At 41.6% G+C, this 18,563-nt stretch overlaps 2 protein-coding genes across 2 annotated transcripts in view; both read left to right on the top strand.

Moving 5' to 3' along the window:
- Window positions 1-539: 539 nt before the first annotated feature.
- Window positions 540-13,931, top strand: GPN1 (GPN-loop GTPase 1). Its single transcript, XM_070946649.1, has 14 exons — window positions 540-675; window positions 780-873; window positions 3,051-3,090; window positions 3,292-3,358; window positions 3,932-3,969; window positions 5,213-5,291; window positions 5,387-5,481; window positions 6,688-6,733; window positions 8,475-8,621; window positions 8,830-8,912; window positions 10,038-10,077; window positions 11,529-11,622; window positions 12,713-12,832; window positions 13,525-13,931. Exons 1-14 carry the CDS (start codon window positions 577-579, stop codon window positions 13,608-13,610), a joined length of 1,128 nt encoding a protein of 375 aa, XP_070802750.1. The 5' UTR covers window positions 540-576; the 3' UTR covers window positions 13,611-13,931.
- A 3,176-nt stretch (window positions 13,932-17,107) lies between these two features.
- LOC139319008 (beta-galactoside alpha-2,6-sialyltransferase 1-like) overlaps window positions 17,108-18,563 on the top strand; it is a 33,489-nt gene continuing 32,033 nt past the window's right edge. The window contains exon 1 of the mRNA XM_070946635.1: window positions 17,108-17,124. Within this exon, the coding sequence (XP_070802736.1) occupies window positions 17,108-17,124 (17 nt within the window). The remainder of the gene's footprint in view (window positions 17,125-18,563) is intronic.

The following is an 18,563-nucleotide window of genomic DNA, read 5'->3' as shown; positions in this document are numbered from 1 at the left end:
TGTTGAAAAGGATTGGTGGGTCAAGGTTCATCAGGAATATTGTGCGGAGGTGAGGAAACGATGGTCCCTATTATTGACTTGTTGGAACTTCAACTCCCAGAATTCCTGAGCCAGCATGGAATAGTAGCATGGCTGGCTCAGGAATTCTGGGAGTTGAAGTTCCACAAGTCAATAATAGGGGCCATCGTTTCCTCCCATCCCTTGTGCTGTGGACAGAGAATGCCGTTATCTCCTCTCGGGGAAGAATGAGGCGTAGGGCCGGTGCCGATGTCAGGGTGGCATCTTTGAAAATGTTCTCTAAGGGTACAAGAAGAATACGGCGGTGCTGTTTCTTCGGGCAGCCTAATTTTCCGAGAGGAGAAGCCCGTTCAGTGGAGAGTGTTTGAGGAAAACTATTCGAATAATTCCCATGACCCACCAAGGGAGGCGATGTCTGTGGAGTCGTTCTTCTTTTCCAACGTCTCTCTCTCTCTTTTCGCATCTCTATGGTCAAAAAGCTCAGCTTCCTTTCCCCCTTTTTTATTGAGCCAGAGAAAGCCCCGGAAGTCAAAAGAAAACGGATGAAACGGCGGCAAAATGGCAGCTGCCGGTGGGGCAGCGAGTTCTGCATCCGGAGCCCCAATATGCGTCCTGGTGCTGGGAATGGCTGGCTCTGGCAAGACGGCGCTGGTGCAGGTGCGGGCGGAGCGGGAAGGGAAGTGTGGGGGGGGGGGATCGGCCCGGGGAAAGGAGGCCCTTGCTGGCTTCCTTTGAGCTGACCTACGGTTTGTTTTCCATAGAGACTGAATGCCTACCTGCATAGTAAGAATTCTCCTCCGTATGTCATCAATCTGGACCCCGCAGTTTATGAGTTGCCTTTCCAGGCCAATATCGGTGAGTACACGAGTCTACGGGCTTTGCCCGTAGAAAATAAAGAAAATAAAGTTATTTTCTTTAGAAAAATATGAGAGTATTTATTAGAATGGAATGGAATGGAATGGAATTGGGAATGGGAATGGGAATAGGGAGCTTTGGTGGCGCAGCCGACTAAAGTGCTGTTAAAGTAGCACTTAGCTGCCAGCTGCCTGCAATTACTGCAAGTTCAAATCTCACCAGGCTCAAGGTTGACTCAGCCTTCCATCCTTTCGAGGTAGGTAAAATGACCTGGATTGTGGGGTAATAAGCTGACTTTGTATAAAAAGAACACCGCTTAGGTGGGCCTGACAGCCCTACTAAGCAGGAATATACAAAAGTATGAAGGCTATTGCTTAATGCATTGTAAGCCGCCCTGAGTCTCCGGAGAAGGGCAGCATATAAATCGAACCAATAAATAAAGACTAGACTAGACTAGACACTAGACACTAGACACTAGACTAGACTTCTATTCTATTCTATTCTATTCTATTCTATTCTATTCTATTCTATTCTATTCTATTCTATTCTATTCTATTCATCGAGAATAAAAAGATACAACACTTCGTGTTAGTCAAGGTTACTAATAAGCTATCAAATCGTACTAGGAAACAAAAACAATATAAATTGAAAGATACAAGCAACACTGTTATAGTAATAAGTGGGAAGAGATAGATACTAATATGGAAGAGAAGAATAATAGTAATGCACTCTTTAGTAAATTATTTGACAGTGTTGAGGGAATTAGTTAAGCAGAGTGATGGCATTCGGGGAAAAACTGTTCTTGTGTCTAGTTGTTCTGGTGTGCGGGTGCCCTATAGTGTCGTTTTGAGGGTAGGAGTTGAAACAGTTTATGTCCAGGATCCGAGGGGTCTGTAGATATTTTCACAGCCCTCTTTTTGATTTGTGCAGTATACAGGTCCTCAATGGAAGGCAGGTTGGTAGCAGTTGTTTTTTCTGCAGTTCTAATTATCTGTTGAAGTCTGTAAATCTTTGGTTCAGAGTAAAATTTGAGGACTGCAGATATCCAAGCAACTACACACTGTGTAAGCTGCCACACGTTTAGCCCATATGGCCACCTATATGGGCATGGTTGCTCCTTCGCCTTCCTCCAATTGTAGATGCCATAGATCCATTATTCCACACAGGGATGCAACTATTCCTTTACCATTGCCAACTGAATGGAATTGCTGTAAGATGTGAGAAGGTAATAGCTCTCCTTATGATTGCAGAGCATAATTGGAGCAGCTCAGTATTTGCAGGCTTGTTCTGTATAAAACAAGGGAATAAATGGTAGATTTTATTCTGTTTTAAGGAATTGATTACATTGAACTAGATCATATTAATATGAATGGATCAGTGGTGGGTTTCAATATTTTTACTACCAGTTCTGTAGGTGTGGCTTGGTGGGTGTGGTGTGGCTTGGTGGGTGTGGCTTGGTGGGCGTGTCAGGGGAAGGATACTGTAAAATCTCCATTCCCACCCTACTCCAGGGGAAGGATACTGTAAAATTTCCATTTCCTCCTGATCAGCTGGAACTTGGGAGGCAGAGAATAGATGGGGGTGGGGCCAGTCAGAATTTTTACTACTGGTTCTCCGAACTACTCAAAATTTCTGCTACCGGTTCTCCAGAACCTGCTGAAACCCACCTCTGGAATGGATGACTAAACTTGACTAGACTTGCATACATTAGTCTATAATATTAATTTTAAATAATTGCTAAAGTTTCTTAGGATTGATTGGAAATCTGTGTGTTTAGATTATGATTTCCATATTTACCCGAATGAAATTACCTAGAACAGGGGTGAACAACTGTGGCCCTTTTACAACCTGTGGACTTCAACTCCCAGAATTCCTGAGACAGCCAAGCTGGCTCAGGAATTCTGGGAGTTGAAGTTCACAGGTCATAAAGGGGCCATATTTGCCCACCCCTGACTTAGAGAGTCTTAAGGAGAGCTGCACTTAACATGATGAACAAGTGTTGAGAAAGTAGAAAAAAATGGGGAGGATGTTACATTTAAAGGTAACTTATGTTCTGTTTATTCAAGCAAGAGAGTAAACCAACAATAAGATAGGTTCCTTTTAAGTTTGTTTTAAAATCAGGCTTTGTATAATTTCCATCCTCTCTGTTTTCCTTTTTTCTTTTTTTTTCTTTTAAGATATCCGGGACACAGTGAATTACAAAGAAGTCATGAAGCAGTATCCTTGCCTTATTTGGCTATTTCTTCAAAATGTAGTATTAGCACTTTTTATTGATTTGTGTGTATATTGCTATATACATGCTGTTCCATTCGTGGTTGACTCTAGTATAGCTTTCTATTGATCTCTTGTGGGATTGTGCTGGGGAATATGCTGACCCAGTGAATTGGAGTTCTTCAACTTTTCCTGACCTAGCTCCAGATATGCACTGGGCCCAAATGGTGGCATTGTGACATCCCTCAATCTTTTTGCTACAAGATTTGACCAGGTACGTATTCGCTTAACTGATTTTGCTGATATACAGGATACCATATTGGTAAACTGATGAATATTCTTTTCTGAAAATTTAAGTATTCTGGACTACATTTAGCAATTGCAAAGCTTTCTCATTGAGCTTTACAGCACGCTCTAAACAATTTACAGCAGGGGTGTCAAACTCGTGGCCCGCGGGCCAGATGCATCATAGCCTGGCCACACCTATGCCTGTTTTAGCAAAGGATAAAAAAGTCATGTCACGACATCATAACAACATGAATTTGACACCCCTGGTTTACAGAGTCAGCTTATTGTCCCCAACAGTCTGCTTCATAGGACAATTTTTGAATATCTTCAAATGTGCTAACTTACAAAATGTGTCCAAAATATACTGACTTTGTAAACCATCTAAAGAGGGCTATAAAGCACTGTGAAGCTGTATATAAGTCTAATTGCTATAGGTGCAAAATTGAAGAATGTCACTATACTAATTTTGTGATACTAACAGCCCCTTGTTTTAGTAGCTCTTCTGCAAACTCCAGTTTTACTTCTGTATGCAAACGATTTTTTCTTTTATTTTTATCAGGTGATGAAGTTCATTGAAAGAAGACAAACTGCATCCCAGTGAGTAAATGATAAATCTGATGTTGGGACGGAGGGGGTGGTGGCCACCGGAAAGCCCCTTTTTAAGAAGGGACATACATGCATTCCTTATTTTAAACAGAACTCCTTACATAGGAAGTGTTACCTATTTTTCTTTATAGAGCTTGTTAATATTATCTTGGTTTTTAACTTGTGCAGCTCACAAAATGACAAAACAATAAATGAGAAGAAATAATCAAGTGGTATTGCTCAGAATCCTAGGTCTAAAATTAGAATTTAAAATACATACTCAAATACCCATTGTGTCAAAAGCCTACTGGATGGGTATATCAAAGGGACCCAGGGTTCTAAAACTAGGGCATGGTGATTTTAAAAAATGGTGTTCATTTTCATTATTTTAAAATGAGATTCAAATACTGGCAAAGCATGTGGCAAGTCCTCTTTGGACAAGAAGCAATCTAGTCCAGGGGTCTCCAATCTTTTAAGCCTGGCTGGCTGGGGAATTCTGGGAGTTGAAGTCCTCCAGGCTTAAAGTTGCCAAGGTTGGAGACCCCTGGTCTAGTCATCAGTTGTGATGACTTAACAAGTGGTGGGGTTCTCCAACCTTTTTGGAAAGCTATGGATACATTTGAAATTATGAACATTATTGTATGTTCAGTCACAAAATACTGAGAGTAATCCCTCCCCCTCCCCCCCATTTTCCTCACACAGATGTAAACATTTGGTGGGTGGGGTTTTTGTGTGTGTGTGTGTGTGTGTGTGTGTGTGTGTGTGTTCTTTGGAATATTTTGAAACGAGTGCTCAGTCTTTGCAATTCCTTTTAAAAAAGATTTCAACGGCTGGAGATGGCATATAAAATATTCCTTTGAGCAACTAATTATGCCTCATCTCTCCTAAAATAGTGGTCTTGGACTGAAATTTATTTATTATTTTTATTTATTTATTAGATTTTTATACCGCCCCCTCTCCCGAAGGACTCGGGGCGGTGAACAGCCAAAATTAAAAACATACAATATAAACAATTAAAATACGTCATTTGCATTGATTTGATAAGGAAACTGGTTCACAAATTCATCCTTTGTTTTGAAAATAAATAATTAAACCTGGACTCCGCTCTTGTCTCTGTGGATAGCGGCTCTGGCTTGAATTTCAGAGACAGCAATGGACAAGTGCACACTGTGGTCTAGCTCCTGTGTGCGCAATCTGAATAAAATGTCTTCTGCATATTCTGAGTGTGTGAGAGAGCAAATTTTTTCTCTTGCAGATATGTCCTAATAGATACACCTGGGCAGATTGAAGTGTTTACTTGGTCTGCCTCTGGCACTATCATCACAGAAGCCCTGGTTAGTGACTTCTATTCATCTGGTGCGGGGAGTTAATTAAGGATGGGGAAAACACGCTTTGCTTTGTTGACAATAATCCTGATATGTCTATTTAGGCTTCCTCTTTCCCATCGGTGGTGGTTTATGTGATGGACACATCTCGCAGCACTAATCCTGTCACCTTCATGTCTAACATGCTGTATGCTTGCAGGTAGGAGGCACTTTCCCTACAATTCCTCTTTTTCTTTGTGAGATAAAGGTCTGGATGTTTTTAAAATTCTAATGTAGTTCGTGTTCTCCCAGACTTTTTATTTACATTCATCAACTGCTTTCCCAGCACAAACTTTCACTGTATTTAATCGGTTTATATCTGGTTTCCTAAACAAAATGTAAATCAGCTTATAACAGATGACTTAGAAAAGTATATTATAAATTTAAAAGCCAGGGAAAATGCAAGCATCTACACCAGGAAAATTGACTTCAAAAGGGGGGGTGTTGCTCAGTGTGTGCTGTCCCCAAAAGCTCCTACTTTTGGTCTTCCAGAAGAATCTGGCAGAGAAAGGTATAAAATGGGTTGTGTGGGAAGGAATAATCTTTAAAATAATTCTAGAGCCCTTCACAAAACAGAGCCAAGTTAACATGTTAAACTGTAGTTAAGAACAGAATGTGGTGAAGTATTATAGCACAATTTGTTATCTTTAACATATTTAATAATAATTCTCACAAGTGGTGCTTCAGTGAAAGCCATTGTGTATTGAGCAAATTCCTATGTTCTGATTAGCAACTTCCATTGTTAGTTCATCTGCCATTTTTTCATTTGTGCCATAAACATGAAACCAAAAGCAGTATTCATGGCTATCGCAGGTAGTCTTTTGGCTAGGGTTTACCAAGAACAGAACTTGTGAAGTTCATCAAAGTTGCTATATCATCTGCCTTCAGGGTACATAATTAGTTACCATTAGTTTGCCAAATACGAAATCCCCCATTTTCTAGCCTCAAGTATTAAAAGGCAGAATTGTGGACTAACAGTTGCGTGCCTTTGATTAAGGAGGGAACAACAATTTTGTAAAAGACTGGAAACCCTTTATAAACTTTTTGCTGTAAATGGACAAAAAAATGTTGATTTTGGGATTAACTGATTAAAAAGGATTGTTTATGGGAAGAAGGATATTGTGGTATATAATTTGGAGGATGGAGATGGTAATTATTACGCCTGTACTGCAGTTACTTCCTTAGCTATTTTTCCTTTGTCTTTTGCTGTCTATAACCTTTTATTTCATATCGTTTTTCCTTTTTTGCTTATGTTTCTGTAGTTTTGAATGTTGTGTAAAATTCTCTTTCAGTAAAAGTATTAAAGCAACAAACTATTTCATGCTTGGGCCACCTTTTTATCTCTGATCATCCACTCTTTTTTCAGCATCTTATACAAAACGAAGCTCCCATTCATAGTGGTCATGAACAAGGTGAGTAGGGTGTTCCATAGTCCACATTACATGCTTGATATCAATGAGCTCATTTCTTAATATTAAACCAACACTGTCTTTCCGCCCTACCTTCTTGTTTCTCTTTTTTTTTAAAAAAGTGAAGGCTATCTATTCAAACTCGATGATGAGGATGTGGATGTCTGTATAGAGCCTTGTTCCAAAATTAAGGTGGGGGGGAATCTTCACTTCCCATTTTAATTGCAGCTATGGGATTTCCAGGTTGTCTCCCATTGGAATATTGACCAGATTAAGTCCTGTTTAGCTTTTTTGAGATCAGCTAAATTCAGCTAAGGTGCTGCCACTTGTGACTTTTCTTTTCAAAGAAGCAACAAAGAATTGTAAGGATAAATTGTGATATCCCAAATTATTTAGGGTATGATATGTTGTGGTGGTTGTTGTTACTCTCATGTTTTCAGTTATCTCCCAAGAAAAAGAAAATGGTTTTGAAGAGAAATTACACAGTTAAAATGGTCATTAAATGGCAAACAGTTCATGAGTTGGAGTAGGAACATTTGAGCAGGGACAGAAAATTAAATTGTCAGTAACACAATGTTGCTAGGTAACACATTCGAGGGACCATTGTATCCCAGTGGGATTGGCCCACCACACCCGTGCCTGCAGAGAAGGCATGCTGCGGGCCCCATCGGCCAGGGTATTCCTGCAGTTGGGTCCAGGAGAAGAGCCATCTCTGCCATTGCTCCTGCCCCTTGGGACATCTTACCCCCCTCTGGAGTGAGCTCCAGTGCTCCTGGCCTTTCAAAAGAGCTTAAAGACCTGGCTCTGCCAGTTGGCTTGGGGCTTGGGGAAGGGGCTTCACATTGGGGAGTGGTTGACAGATTACATACAAAGACACCCCCCCCCCACTCATCCCACTTCCCCCCTTCCCATCTTTAGTTAGGATTGAGTATATTTTTATAGTATTTTGTTTGTATTATGAATAGATTTTATATATTTTATCCTTTTAATATTGTAAACCGTCCAGAGTTATCCTGTGGTAAGATGGGCAGCCAGTGAATTTAATAAATAAAATTTGAAATACTGTATTCAATCCATCCATCCATCTCATAAGGAATATTGAAGATCTGAAAAAATGATACTAAAATGATCAAGTATCTGAAGAACCCAGGTTCAGATATAACTAGAGCCTTGAAAGCTTACTGAGTCACTGTCTTAATATTCCACTAAAATCTGCTGAGATTCTCAACCATTAATCTTTAGCGCTATCCTTTGGGGCACAGAGACAAAATTTTCCAGTGTCAATCCTTCCAACGGTTTAATTTTGCTTCTCCTGATTGTGCTGAATAACCTTATCTTTTTTTACCACTATTTACAAAAGTGAACTTTCAGTGTCTTCTTTATGCTCCTCATGTTTGTTTGTTTCCTTCTTAAGGAACATGTTTGTTTCCTTCTTAAAAGATGAAGTTTTGAATGGGTCACAATAGTTCATAGATGGCCTATTGGGTTTTTGATAATACTGCTGTCTTTCATTTCTTATCATGGGTTTTCTGTGCAAATGAAATGAAGAGCCATCAGTCTGCTTTCCCTACCACCTCTAGAGAACCAGCAGTTATTATGAGGCCATTGGTCCTTGTTCTTGGGCCAGTAGGTAACAAGGTATAATGGATAAGATTCTGGCAAAACTTCTTTGCTGTTTCTATATTCTATGTTTTGCTTAAATGTATACTTTAGACACCCTATCTGTTTTTCTTTTTCAACTCAGACAGACATCATTGACCACAGCTTTGCACTTGAATGGATGCAGGACTTTGAAGCTTTTCAAGATGCCCTCAGTCAGGAAACCAGCTATGCCAGTAATTTAACTCGGTCTATGAGTCTTGTTTTAGATGAGTTCTACAACTCACTTCAGGTGGGTGCTCTCTTTTGTACTGCAAAGGGTGCAGTATGTTCTGTCTGCAGGCGGGTTTGTTAAAAATGTTATGGAGTAATGGCAGTTTTTGGTGCTGAATGGTAAGAGAGAGGTTGAAGTTAAGCAAGTCAAGCAAGACAGAGCTTTTAATTCATTTAAATCCACATTTCTAAAGCCACCCAATTTTATCAACAACTTTCTTTTGCAGGTGGTGGGTGTTTCTGCTGTACAAGGAACAGGGATGGATGAATTTTTTGAACATTTATCCAAAGCTGTTGATGAATATGAAAGGTGAGTCTTTTTCAGGAAAGGAAGGAAAATAGCAAGAGCAACCCGGCATGCGATGCATTATCTTTAGGGATATCTGAGTTTTGGGACATACTGAATTTGAGTTTCCAAGATACTTTTTCAAAAGGCAACCAGGTTTTCTTTATTTTTCCTTGAAGACATTTCATTTCTCATCCAAGAAGCTTCATTGGTTCTGGCAGGATGGTAAGGATGAAGGATTAGCTCTGAAAGGATGGGGAGGGGGAGAAGAAATGGAAGGATCATATTTCTTTGCAGTCATCTGGTCATTAGCACTCTCTGAGAGCCATTTGAGGCCTCTTGGGGTTTTATCTGTGCCCTTAGGTCACCTGAATCAACTGAGGTTGCCTAGAAACTAGAGAGAGCCATTTTGTTGTAGTGATTAAGGCACTGGGAAATTGTGGAGTTCTAGTTCTATCTTAGGCATAGAGGCATCTGGATGACCTTGGGCCAGTCAAATTGTGTCAGCCCTAGGAAGGAAGTGGTGGCAAACCATTTCCAAAAAACCTTGCCAAGAAAACTGCAGGGACTAGTCCAGGCAGTCACCAGGAGTCATACTGACTCAAAGGCACAAAAAGAAAGAAAGGTTGAGTTTAGGCAAATAATGCTTCCAATTAAGTTTATTTGTACCCTGTGGATATACTAGATTTCACAACAATCTTCAGAAATCAATTATTTGCTGTTTGTATTAGCGACCTCAACCGTTGAGCAGTTCCATATCGCATCTTTTGATGTACTGTAGAGCCAATGGGTTTTCACGGGGCAGCACCAAATAATTCATTCTTGGTGCAGATATTAGGCTTATAGGGAAAACATTCCTCTCTTTCTATAGCATTAAATAAAACTGTCAGTACACACACTGATTACTTGTAACAGTGATGTCCGTTCAGTACTGCTGACCATGTGAGAATAACTTTTTTATATGAAATGGTTTTTAATGGTTTGTAAGCTGTCTAGAGTTGCCACCAGATGAGATGAGCAGCATATACATTTAACAAGTAAACACATTATATATATGTATATATGTATATATGTATATATAAATATATATAAATATAAATAATAGTGTTCAGGAGTAAATACATGAAGCCCCTTTTTCCCTTCTTCCAGAGAATATCGACCAGAATATGAGCGCCTAAGAAAGCAATTGGTAAGTACATGAATATACTTTGATGTTTTGGGCTGTATTGATATAAGCCTTCCCGCCCCCAATTGTGTCTGCATACTTGTTGCTGGATGTTGGAGAGCAACTGCCCCAGCTGGAAGAAGAACTCAAGCGGGGAATTAGCTTGGATTTGTCATATAAACATAAGAGATCTGAAACACACACACACACACACACACACACACACACACACACACACAAATATCTTTCAGCTTTCCCAGACAAAAGCTGCCAGTCTGGAGAGGTTCTGTATGATAGGCAGAGAACCATTGGGTAGCTAGTTTGAGCTCCACATGAGTCTGGTTGTTCCCATCTGACATTGGAGTTCTTAAAAGTCCCAAAGGTGTTTTCTTCAAGAGGCAACTGGACTTTCTGGTTTTTCTTTGAAGACGTTTTGCTTCTCATCCAAGAAGCTTCTTCAGCTCCAATTGTCAACAGCATCAACTATATCACCTACAGCATTGGAAAATATTTAACCGTCTTATTAACTCCTCTAGTTGGCAACATGTCTTCAAAGAAAAACCAGAAAGTCTAGTTGCCTCTTGAAAATGCACCTTTGGGACAACCATGACCTGGATGATTGAGAATCTCCATAGACAGTTCCAAAAGGCATTTCTTCAGATGTAAATACTAATTTACCTATCGGGTGATAAAAGAAGTGTGGGAAAAGGAAACCAAGCAGGTAATCCTAGGGCTATGGCGAAGAGATCAAAATCCCTGAGGGTTAGAGGCCCAGGAGCTTTTCTTTTTCCATTGTTTTTTTTTAATTGAAAAGTTTTATTTTATAAACAAACAAACATACAATATATAATCAATCAGTCAATATATCATCTGAATACATCTTTTTTCCATCTCCAATTTCCATTGTTAAATGAATTCAAAGCAGTGATAAGGGTTAATGTACAGTTGTGGAAGAACCTAGATCTCTTTTCTACGAATAATAAAAAGTTGTAAGCAGTTATTTACTTATTCATGACATACTAAATAAACCATGATGGCTGAGTCCAAACATACCAAATCACAATTTTTCATTTCATGTAGATTTATTAAATAAACCTAATTAGCTAAGTTTGAACAATACTGTAAACCAAAAATCAAAGTAACATGCTTAATGCAGTACGTGAGGCAAGTCTGCGTTTCTCGCCATTTCTCACTGACAACTCCCTAACCATTCCATACATCTTCCTTCTTACTCTTAGTCCTTAAGGTATGGCTTGAATTTCTGTTAATTTTTTACTTCTCTTGAAGGGGGATGGGATATACTTACAATTTAAAGCATCCTCTGAAGGGCCAAGAGAATTTTACTGAAATTAAAAAGCTTGGGGGTAATGTGAAAACTACATTCATGTCATATTCAGTTCCAATGTGAGAGCAAATTGAGAAAGAAATGCATAGGGAAAAAACGTGTTACTGGAATGCTCTCTCTTCATTTACAGGAAAGAGCTCAGAAGCAGCAGCAGGAAGAACAACTGAAAAGTTTACGGAGAGATATGGGGCCTGTTGCTATGGAGAACAGCCCAGCAGTTTCAGGTACATGAGAACCTCTACAGAGACAGAGGCGGTCCCTGAAAAGCATTTATAAGCTTCATCTGGTATAGAATACAGTGTTATGGGCAGTTATGTGCACTCCTAGAACAGCATGCTACACCTCTACTATGCGAGCTGCGTTGGCTGCCAGTTTGCTTCCAAGTCCAATTCAGGGGGTCACTTTTAACCTTTAAAGTCCTTCATGGCATGGGATCAGGCTCTCTGAAGGACTGCCTCTCCCTGGTTATATCAGCCCTTCCCCCCCAGCAGATCTGGCATGTTGTGGGTCCCATCAACTATGGTCCCACTACATTTGGTTGGCCCAAGGAGAGATGTGCCATCCGTGGCATGATGGGCTGCCTTATGGAGCATCCTTCCCCCCCAAAAAATTAGATTAACTCCATCCCTTTTGGTAGGCCTCAAGACCTCGTTATGTTATCAGGCCTGGGACTCCCAAGGTACAGGAGACTTGCTGACATGGCTCAAATGCTGTGATGAGCATTTTTATCCCCCTCACCACCTAGGTTTTGTATCTTATTTTTTATGATATTTATTAGCATGGATTCTTATAGCTGTAATTTTTTTTACATTCTTTTATTTTGTTGTGTGCTGCCCATAATCACCTTTGGTGAAATGGACCCCTATATAACGTTGATTCATAAATAAGCCAACAAGCCACCGAGCAGTATTTAGAAGTATGTTCAGGTTCATAGCTGGCATCATTTTATCTGCTCCACTAAATATTTGAGGATATAGTAGTTGATATGGGAAATAGTTGGGTTTCACAGAGAAGCGCAGAAGACGAAAAGGAAGGGCTGCTGGTAGAATTTGGATACACTTATGGCACTTACCTAGTGGGGTATGGCACTTCATCAGGCAAGATATTATGCTGTAGGACTAAGCAACTGTTGTTGCTGCCTTGCTAACTTTCTAAAGCTGCCCAGAGCCCTCATTTAGGCATCATGTTTATACACCCTCTTCTGACCTTGTATTGTTTGAGGAACTCCTGGCATGGAACTCCTGGACAGGGTGTTCATCCTACTGCACAGGAAGAAATTGAAAAATTGCTTTTTGGTTTGATTTTGGTTCAAAGGTCCACTGGCAGAATCTTCATTAAGCTCATCAGAACTGATTTTGACACGAGGAACTTTGGATCCACAAGAAGAGGAGGAAGAGGCCCAGGACAGTGATACTGATGACATTGATCATGAAGGTAATTAAAGCTCTGAAGGAATAGGAGGAATTAAAAATTGCAAGAAGCAAGCCAAGAAGGAAGGTGGCAGCATTTTTCCATCAGTTGCTTTACATGGAGTTCCTAACAGTAAAGTCCATTACCTTTAAAGTCCACTTATGGCATGGGTCCAGGGTATCTGGGGTTGGCATTAACCTGCCCTACTTGTTCCAGTGGAAAGGGCCTACTTTGTATCCCATTGGCCCCAAAATTTTGGCTGGTGGAGTCCAAGTGAAGAGCCTTTTCTGTTATGGTCCCTGCCCTCTGGAATATTCTCCTATCAGAGGTGAGATCCACCTCCAAACTCCTGGCCTAAAAACTTGGCTCTGCTGCTTGGCCTGGGCCCTCTACAGGGACCCACTACATTGGGAGTGGCTGATGGGATAGAGAAGATGCTCTGTCCCATGCTGCCCATCATCTTGGTTTTTAATTTGTAACTTTTAAATTCTTTTTTGCACTTTTTAACTTTTATTATATTGTAAGCTACCCAGAGTTACTGTATTAGAAAGATAGGCAGCGTAGAAATTCAATAAATAAATAAAAACACTGTTTTATATCCATTGTACAATCCAGCAAAGGATTGTGGTAATGCTGGTTTCTATGAGGGAAATTTAGGTCCTAAGGCATTAGTGAGACCCACTTTGCTAACACATCTCTTCTCTTTTCTGCTATAGTGACGGAGGAAAGCCATGAAGAACCTGCCTTCCAGAACTTCTTGCAAGAAGCTAAGCTGCACTATTCGACCAGAAGCAACCAGTAGAAGAGAACAAGGACAGTTGCATGTTTGGACGCAGAAACTGAAGAACCCAGAGCTATGAAACAGCCCCAACTCTTTGCCATCTATGGCAACCGTTCTGGCCCCCTTAACTCAAGGCTACTGAGTTCTTTCTATGGCAACTGTTTTTTCAGTGGGAGACTAAAGCAGTTCGCCAGAACCGGATGGTCATTTTCACAGATGAGACGTAATCACTTGTTGGCAAAAGAATATGACTCTGAGGGATCTTGTTGCCTCTGTTGTGAATTTTACCTATAATGTATGTTTCTGTTTTGTAAATTATTAGCAAATATCTATTCTGCTACATGTTCTTGGTGGCTGACCTTTTCTTCTAGCTCAATGATTGGCACTTCACTTTTTTCCCCACCTGTATATGCTGAAATAAGAGAAGACACAACTGGCATGGTAGTTGAACATGAGATGAGATGTGGGGTCATTTTGCTAAGCAGTTTGAGAATGCATTCACTGAAAAAAACAGCACAAAAAAAGCTGGAAAATTACTTCTGGTCATGTGGGTGCCTGTACATCCTCACCCAGGCACATGGAGATGCAGAGTTCTTCCAAAAACTGTAAATACAAACATAAAATACTTCTGCTGGATTCTGTTAAAAGGAGGATGGGGGCCGGGGGTTTATTTCTTCACAGAAAAGACCAGAGAGTCTACAGGTAGTCCTTGACTTATGACCACAACGGAGTCCAAAATTTCTGTTGCTAAACAAGACAGCTAAGTGAATTTTGTCCCATTTTATGACCTTTCTTGCCACAGCTGTTAAGTGAATCACTGCAATTGTTAAATCAGTAACACAGTTGTTAACTGAGTTCAGCTTCCACATTGACTTTGCTTCTCAGAAGTCAAGTCTCAAAAGGTGATCACATGACCCCAGGACACTGCAGTTGTCATAATTATGAGTCCGTTGCCAAGCATCTCAATTTTGATCATGTGACCATGGGGACGCTACAATAGTCGTAAGTGTGAAAAATGGTCATGAGTCACATTTTTCAGTGATGTAACTTTGAAAGATCACAAAATGAAATGCTGTAAGTATGAGGTTTGAGTTATGACTGAAGATTTACTAGGAAAAAAAGTGAATTGTGTACATTGGTATCCCTTTGTAATATGGAAGTGAGAGTTTGATATATAGGAAAGTGGATTGCAGTGGGAATGGATTATTTCAATCCATTGAGAATGCCAAGAGAGGTAGGCTCAGAACTAAACAGTGCTGAATGAATGTAGATTCAGTGCAATTATTTAGGCAAAATGAATGAGAATCAAATATATGAAGGACGAGCAAAATAGTGAAAGAAGGTTGAGAAAGTGGTGATGTTTTATAACATCTTCAGAAGCAGGCAAAAAGTTTAAAGTGGAAAAGGCAATTTATAAAGCTGGGCATGGATATGGCGGGGATAATATGTGCAAAGACAAAGGTACAGAGTGCTATATTGAATGATAGCGCTTCATATAAATTAGATTTAGTGAAATACATTTTATATTTGCTTAGCTTTTTTTTTTTTTTTGCAAGAGAGTTCCTTTTCTTATTGCTGTCTTTTCATATGTACGTTGTCCGCTAAAGGATCTCTTTGCTGCTTGGATGAAGGAACAAAGTGATTCTTTTTCTCTTGCTCCCTCCCTTTCCAAGTGGAGGGAGTTCCCGTTGCAGTGGTGCTTCCAGAAGAATAGTGGCAAAGCTTTGTAACTTCTTAGTGAAATACACACTGGAAATTAAACTAGGGCTATAGTTTAAGTATTCCTAAATATGCTACTTGAACACAGAGGATGAAAGCTGCTCACTTGCCCTCAGCACAATTTTTTTTTTTTTGGGGTGGGGGGAGGATTTTCAAGTTTGTTGCTGCAGCCTTCCCTGAGAAGGATCGCCTTTTTTGGGTGCCAACCAGTCTCCAGGCTCTTTAGCTTCACAAGCAACCACACCACAGCACACAAAAGAAGCTGTGTCCAGGCCCTGTTCAGAAGGGCCAGGACACACTGCAGCACCACAACACTAAGAAAAACAAGAGAAATGGCTGCTCGGTGTCTTTCTCCATAACGGTTATCTCAAAAACTTCATATTGGGACTGGAGGCTAAAACATATAAAGAACGGTTGCAGGAACTGGATATGTCTAGTTTAATGAAAAAAAGGACTAGAGATGTGATAGCAGTGTTCCAATATCTCAGGGGCTGCCACAAAGAAGAGGGAGTCAACCCATTCTTCAAAGCACCTGAGGGCAGGACAAGAAGCAATGGGTGGAAACTAATCAAGGAGAGAAGCAACTTGATTAGCAACTAAGGAGAAAATTTGTGCGATAGAACAATTAATCAGTGGAACAACTTTCCTCCAGGAGTTGTAAATTCTCCAACACTGGAAGTTTTTACGAGGGGATTGGATAACCATTTGTCTGAAGTGGTGTAGGGTTTCCTGCCTAAGCAGGGGGTTGGACTAGAAGACCTCCAAGGTCCTTCCAAGTCTGTTATTCTATATTCTGACACACAACACCCAAACTACACCACACAGCCAACCACCACACAAAAAACTAACCCTACCATACACAAAAGGGATGTAGGAAATGACAGCCAGAATTCTCCAACCTCTAGGAATAGCAACAGCCCACAAACCCACACCCACACTCCGCAGGAATTATCCAGAACCAAAAACAAGATAAGATAAAAGGATAAAAAAAGCAATGTATGCTACAAAGTCAACTGTAACTATTGCAACCATTTCTACGTGGGACAAACATCACATCAATTAAAAAACAGGATCCATGAACACCGGCTGGCAGTCAAATGCCATGATCCCAAATCCTTAATCTCTATCCACACCGACACCAAACAGCACCAGTTCGATTAGAACACCACAAAAATAATTGGCTATGCTATGCTACCACCTGCCACACTCATGAACTCATCAAAGCCTGGCACTCCACAATCAATTCCATCAACACACTGACCTACAACTGCCCTACGAACCCCCCCAGAATCCAAATCAACCACACACAGCTAACCGAAGATAGCACTGACACTCAACCAAATTCAGGCAACCCTTCCCCCCCACACACACACCAGCACTTCACCTGATGTAACCTCTCCATCACAAAACTGTCACTGATGACTCACACCTGACCCATCCCAAGACCCTCACTTGACACACCCACATCTGGCCCATCCCAAGACCTACTGACCACATGAAGCCCTTATAAATGGAAGAACACTGACATCACCTGAACTCCGAAGATATTACCTAGCCTGGTACTGAAACATTCAGCAACCAACCCACAAGCTCGGAGAACGAACCTGCACCCTCATCTTTAGATTCTGCTTGTTCCTGATAGAAGTGAGGATCCAGCTGACATCCTGGGTGACTTTGCAGGGGGAGAGAGGAGCAGCAGCTGACTCTCAGTAGCGCCACTTGTCTCCTGGTAGTGCACCTCCTTGTGACCCAGAAACGTTCCCTCTGGACACATTACGGTTCAGAGCCACTAAGGAGAGATGCTGATACGGAGAAGGTAAGCCTTAGAGCTGTTGACCGCTTCCCACCTCAACAAGGGGAACTCCTGGAGACCCTAGGAGGGAAAGGAGCAAAACCCAAAGGACCAGGAGGCCAGCAGCCCAGAGGAGCCCATTCCTTGTCCCTGCAGCCAAGAGACCTTCCAGAGGGTCTCCCTGTAGCCACCTGAGCAACACGGGATGCCAGTAAGACCTGGTGGGAGCGTTTGTCAGGTGCTTCTCCTTGCCGTCTCCTGTGAGCTGATGGCCTCTCTTCCCCCGTCTCCGAAATAGAAGCGTTGGGCGCCGTTATCCTGAGCTGGAGACCAGAGATGGTTCCCGAAGGAGACGAGCCGTCAGAGTGCTGGCTTGGGACTGAGAGAGCTTCTGCAACGAGCCCCACCTCTGCTGCATCCCAACAAGGCCAGGCTGCGTCTCTATTCCCCCACCCCCCCACCCCCCCACCCCAAACTCCAGAGGGGACAACCCGGTGCAGCGGCTCCTCGGAGAGAAAACCTCCCGGACGCCCCCCCCCCCCATCCTTCTGGGTAGGGCTTTGCCGAGAGTAAGAAGAATAAGGTGCGGGGGAGGAGAGAGGAGGGGAGTGGGAGGCGATCCCTACCACAGCCCCCAGTTGCAGCGCAGGCGATCCCTTCGAGCCTTCGCATCCCTCACCAAAGAGCGCTGGCTGTTTCCACCTCACCATCCAGTGGTCTCACATCTGATCCTCGTTTCGGCTTCGCGACCCCTTAGCCCGCTCTCCCTCCTCTTTTCTCGCTCAAAATCCTTTCGGGGAGGGGAGGGGTGGAGCGGGGACCTCAAAAGTGTTTTGGACAAGATCACCTGCAGTATTAGTATGGCTTGATAAAGCCCTAGTGGTAAGACCACGCCTGAAATAGTGCAACCAAGTTTGGTCACCACCACACTACAAAAAAGATGTTGAGATTTTGGCAAAAGTTCAGAGAAGGGCAACTAAGGCAATCAAAGGCCTGGTGACTAAAACATATGAAGAACAGCTGCAGGATTTGGGTTTGGCTAGTCTAGAGAAAAGAAGAATTAGGGATGACATGATAGCAGTATTCCAATATTTGAGGGGCTGCCACAAAGAAGAGGGGGTGAAATTATTCTCCAAAGCACCAGAGGGCAGGAGACCTCCAAGATCCCTTCCAGATTCTATTCTATTCTATTCTGTTCTGTTCTGTTCTGTTCTAAACATTCTGGTACATTATGGCTACCAGACAATCTCACATGTTTGTTAACATTCTACACACACACACACACACACACACACACACACACACACACACAAACAAATCACACCACCTCCAAAGATTAATGAGAAAAGATTCATCTTTTGCAAAAGCCATAGTCAATATTTCTGAACCATGTGTGTGTGTGTAGAAAGGTTGGCAGTTCAGTTTGAATCCCTAGTGTCATGTAACAGGGTGAGCTCCCGTTA

Source organism: Pituophis catenifer, unplaced genomic scaffold (assembly GCF_029215685.1).
Source record: "Pituophis catenifer annectens isolate HBS135680 unplaced genomic scaffold, rPitCat1.0.hap2 SCAF_1, whole genome shotgun sequence".
Taxonomy (NCBI): domain Eukaryota; kingdom Metazoa; phylum Chordata; class Lepidosauria; order Squamata; family Colubridae; genus Pituophis; species Pituophis catenifer.
This window is presented reverse-complemented; position numbering and strand designations above follow the sequence as displayed.

Coding starts and splice junctions, on each gene's coding strand:
- GPN1 (XM_070946649.1), top strand. CDS start 577: ATGGCAGCTGCCGGTGGGGCAGCGAGTTCTGCATCCGGAGCCCCAATA. Junction 8,913..10,037: donor GCTGTTGATGAATATGAAAG/GTGAGTCTTTTT, acceptor CCCTTCTTCCAG/AGAATATCGACCAGAATATG. Junction 12,833..13,524: donor TGATGACATTGATCATGAAG/GTAATTAAAGCT, acceptor TTTCTGCTATAG/TGACGGAGGAAAGCCATGAA.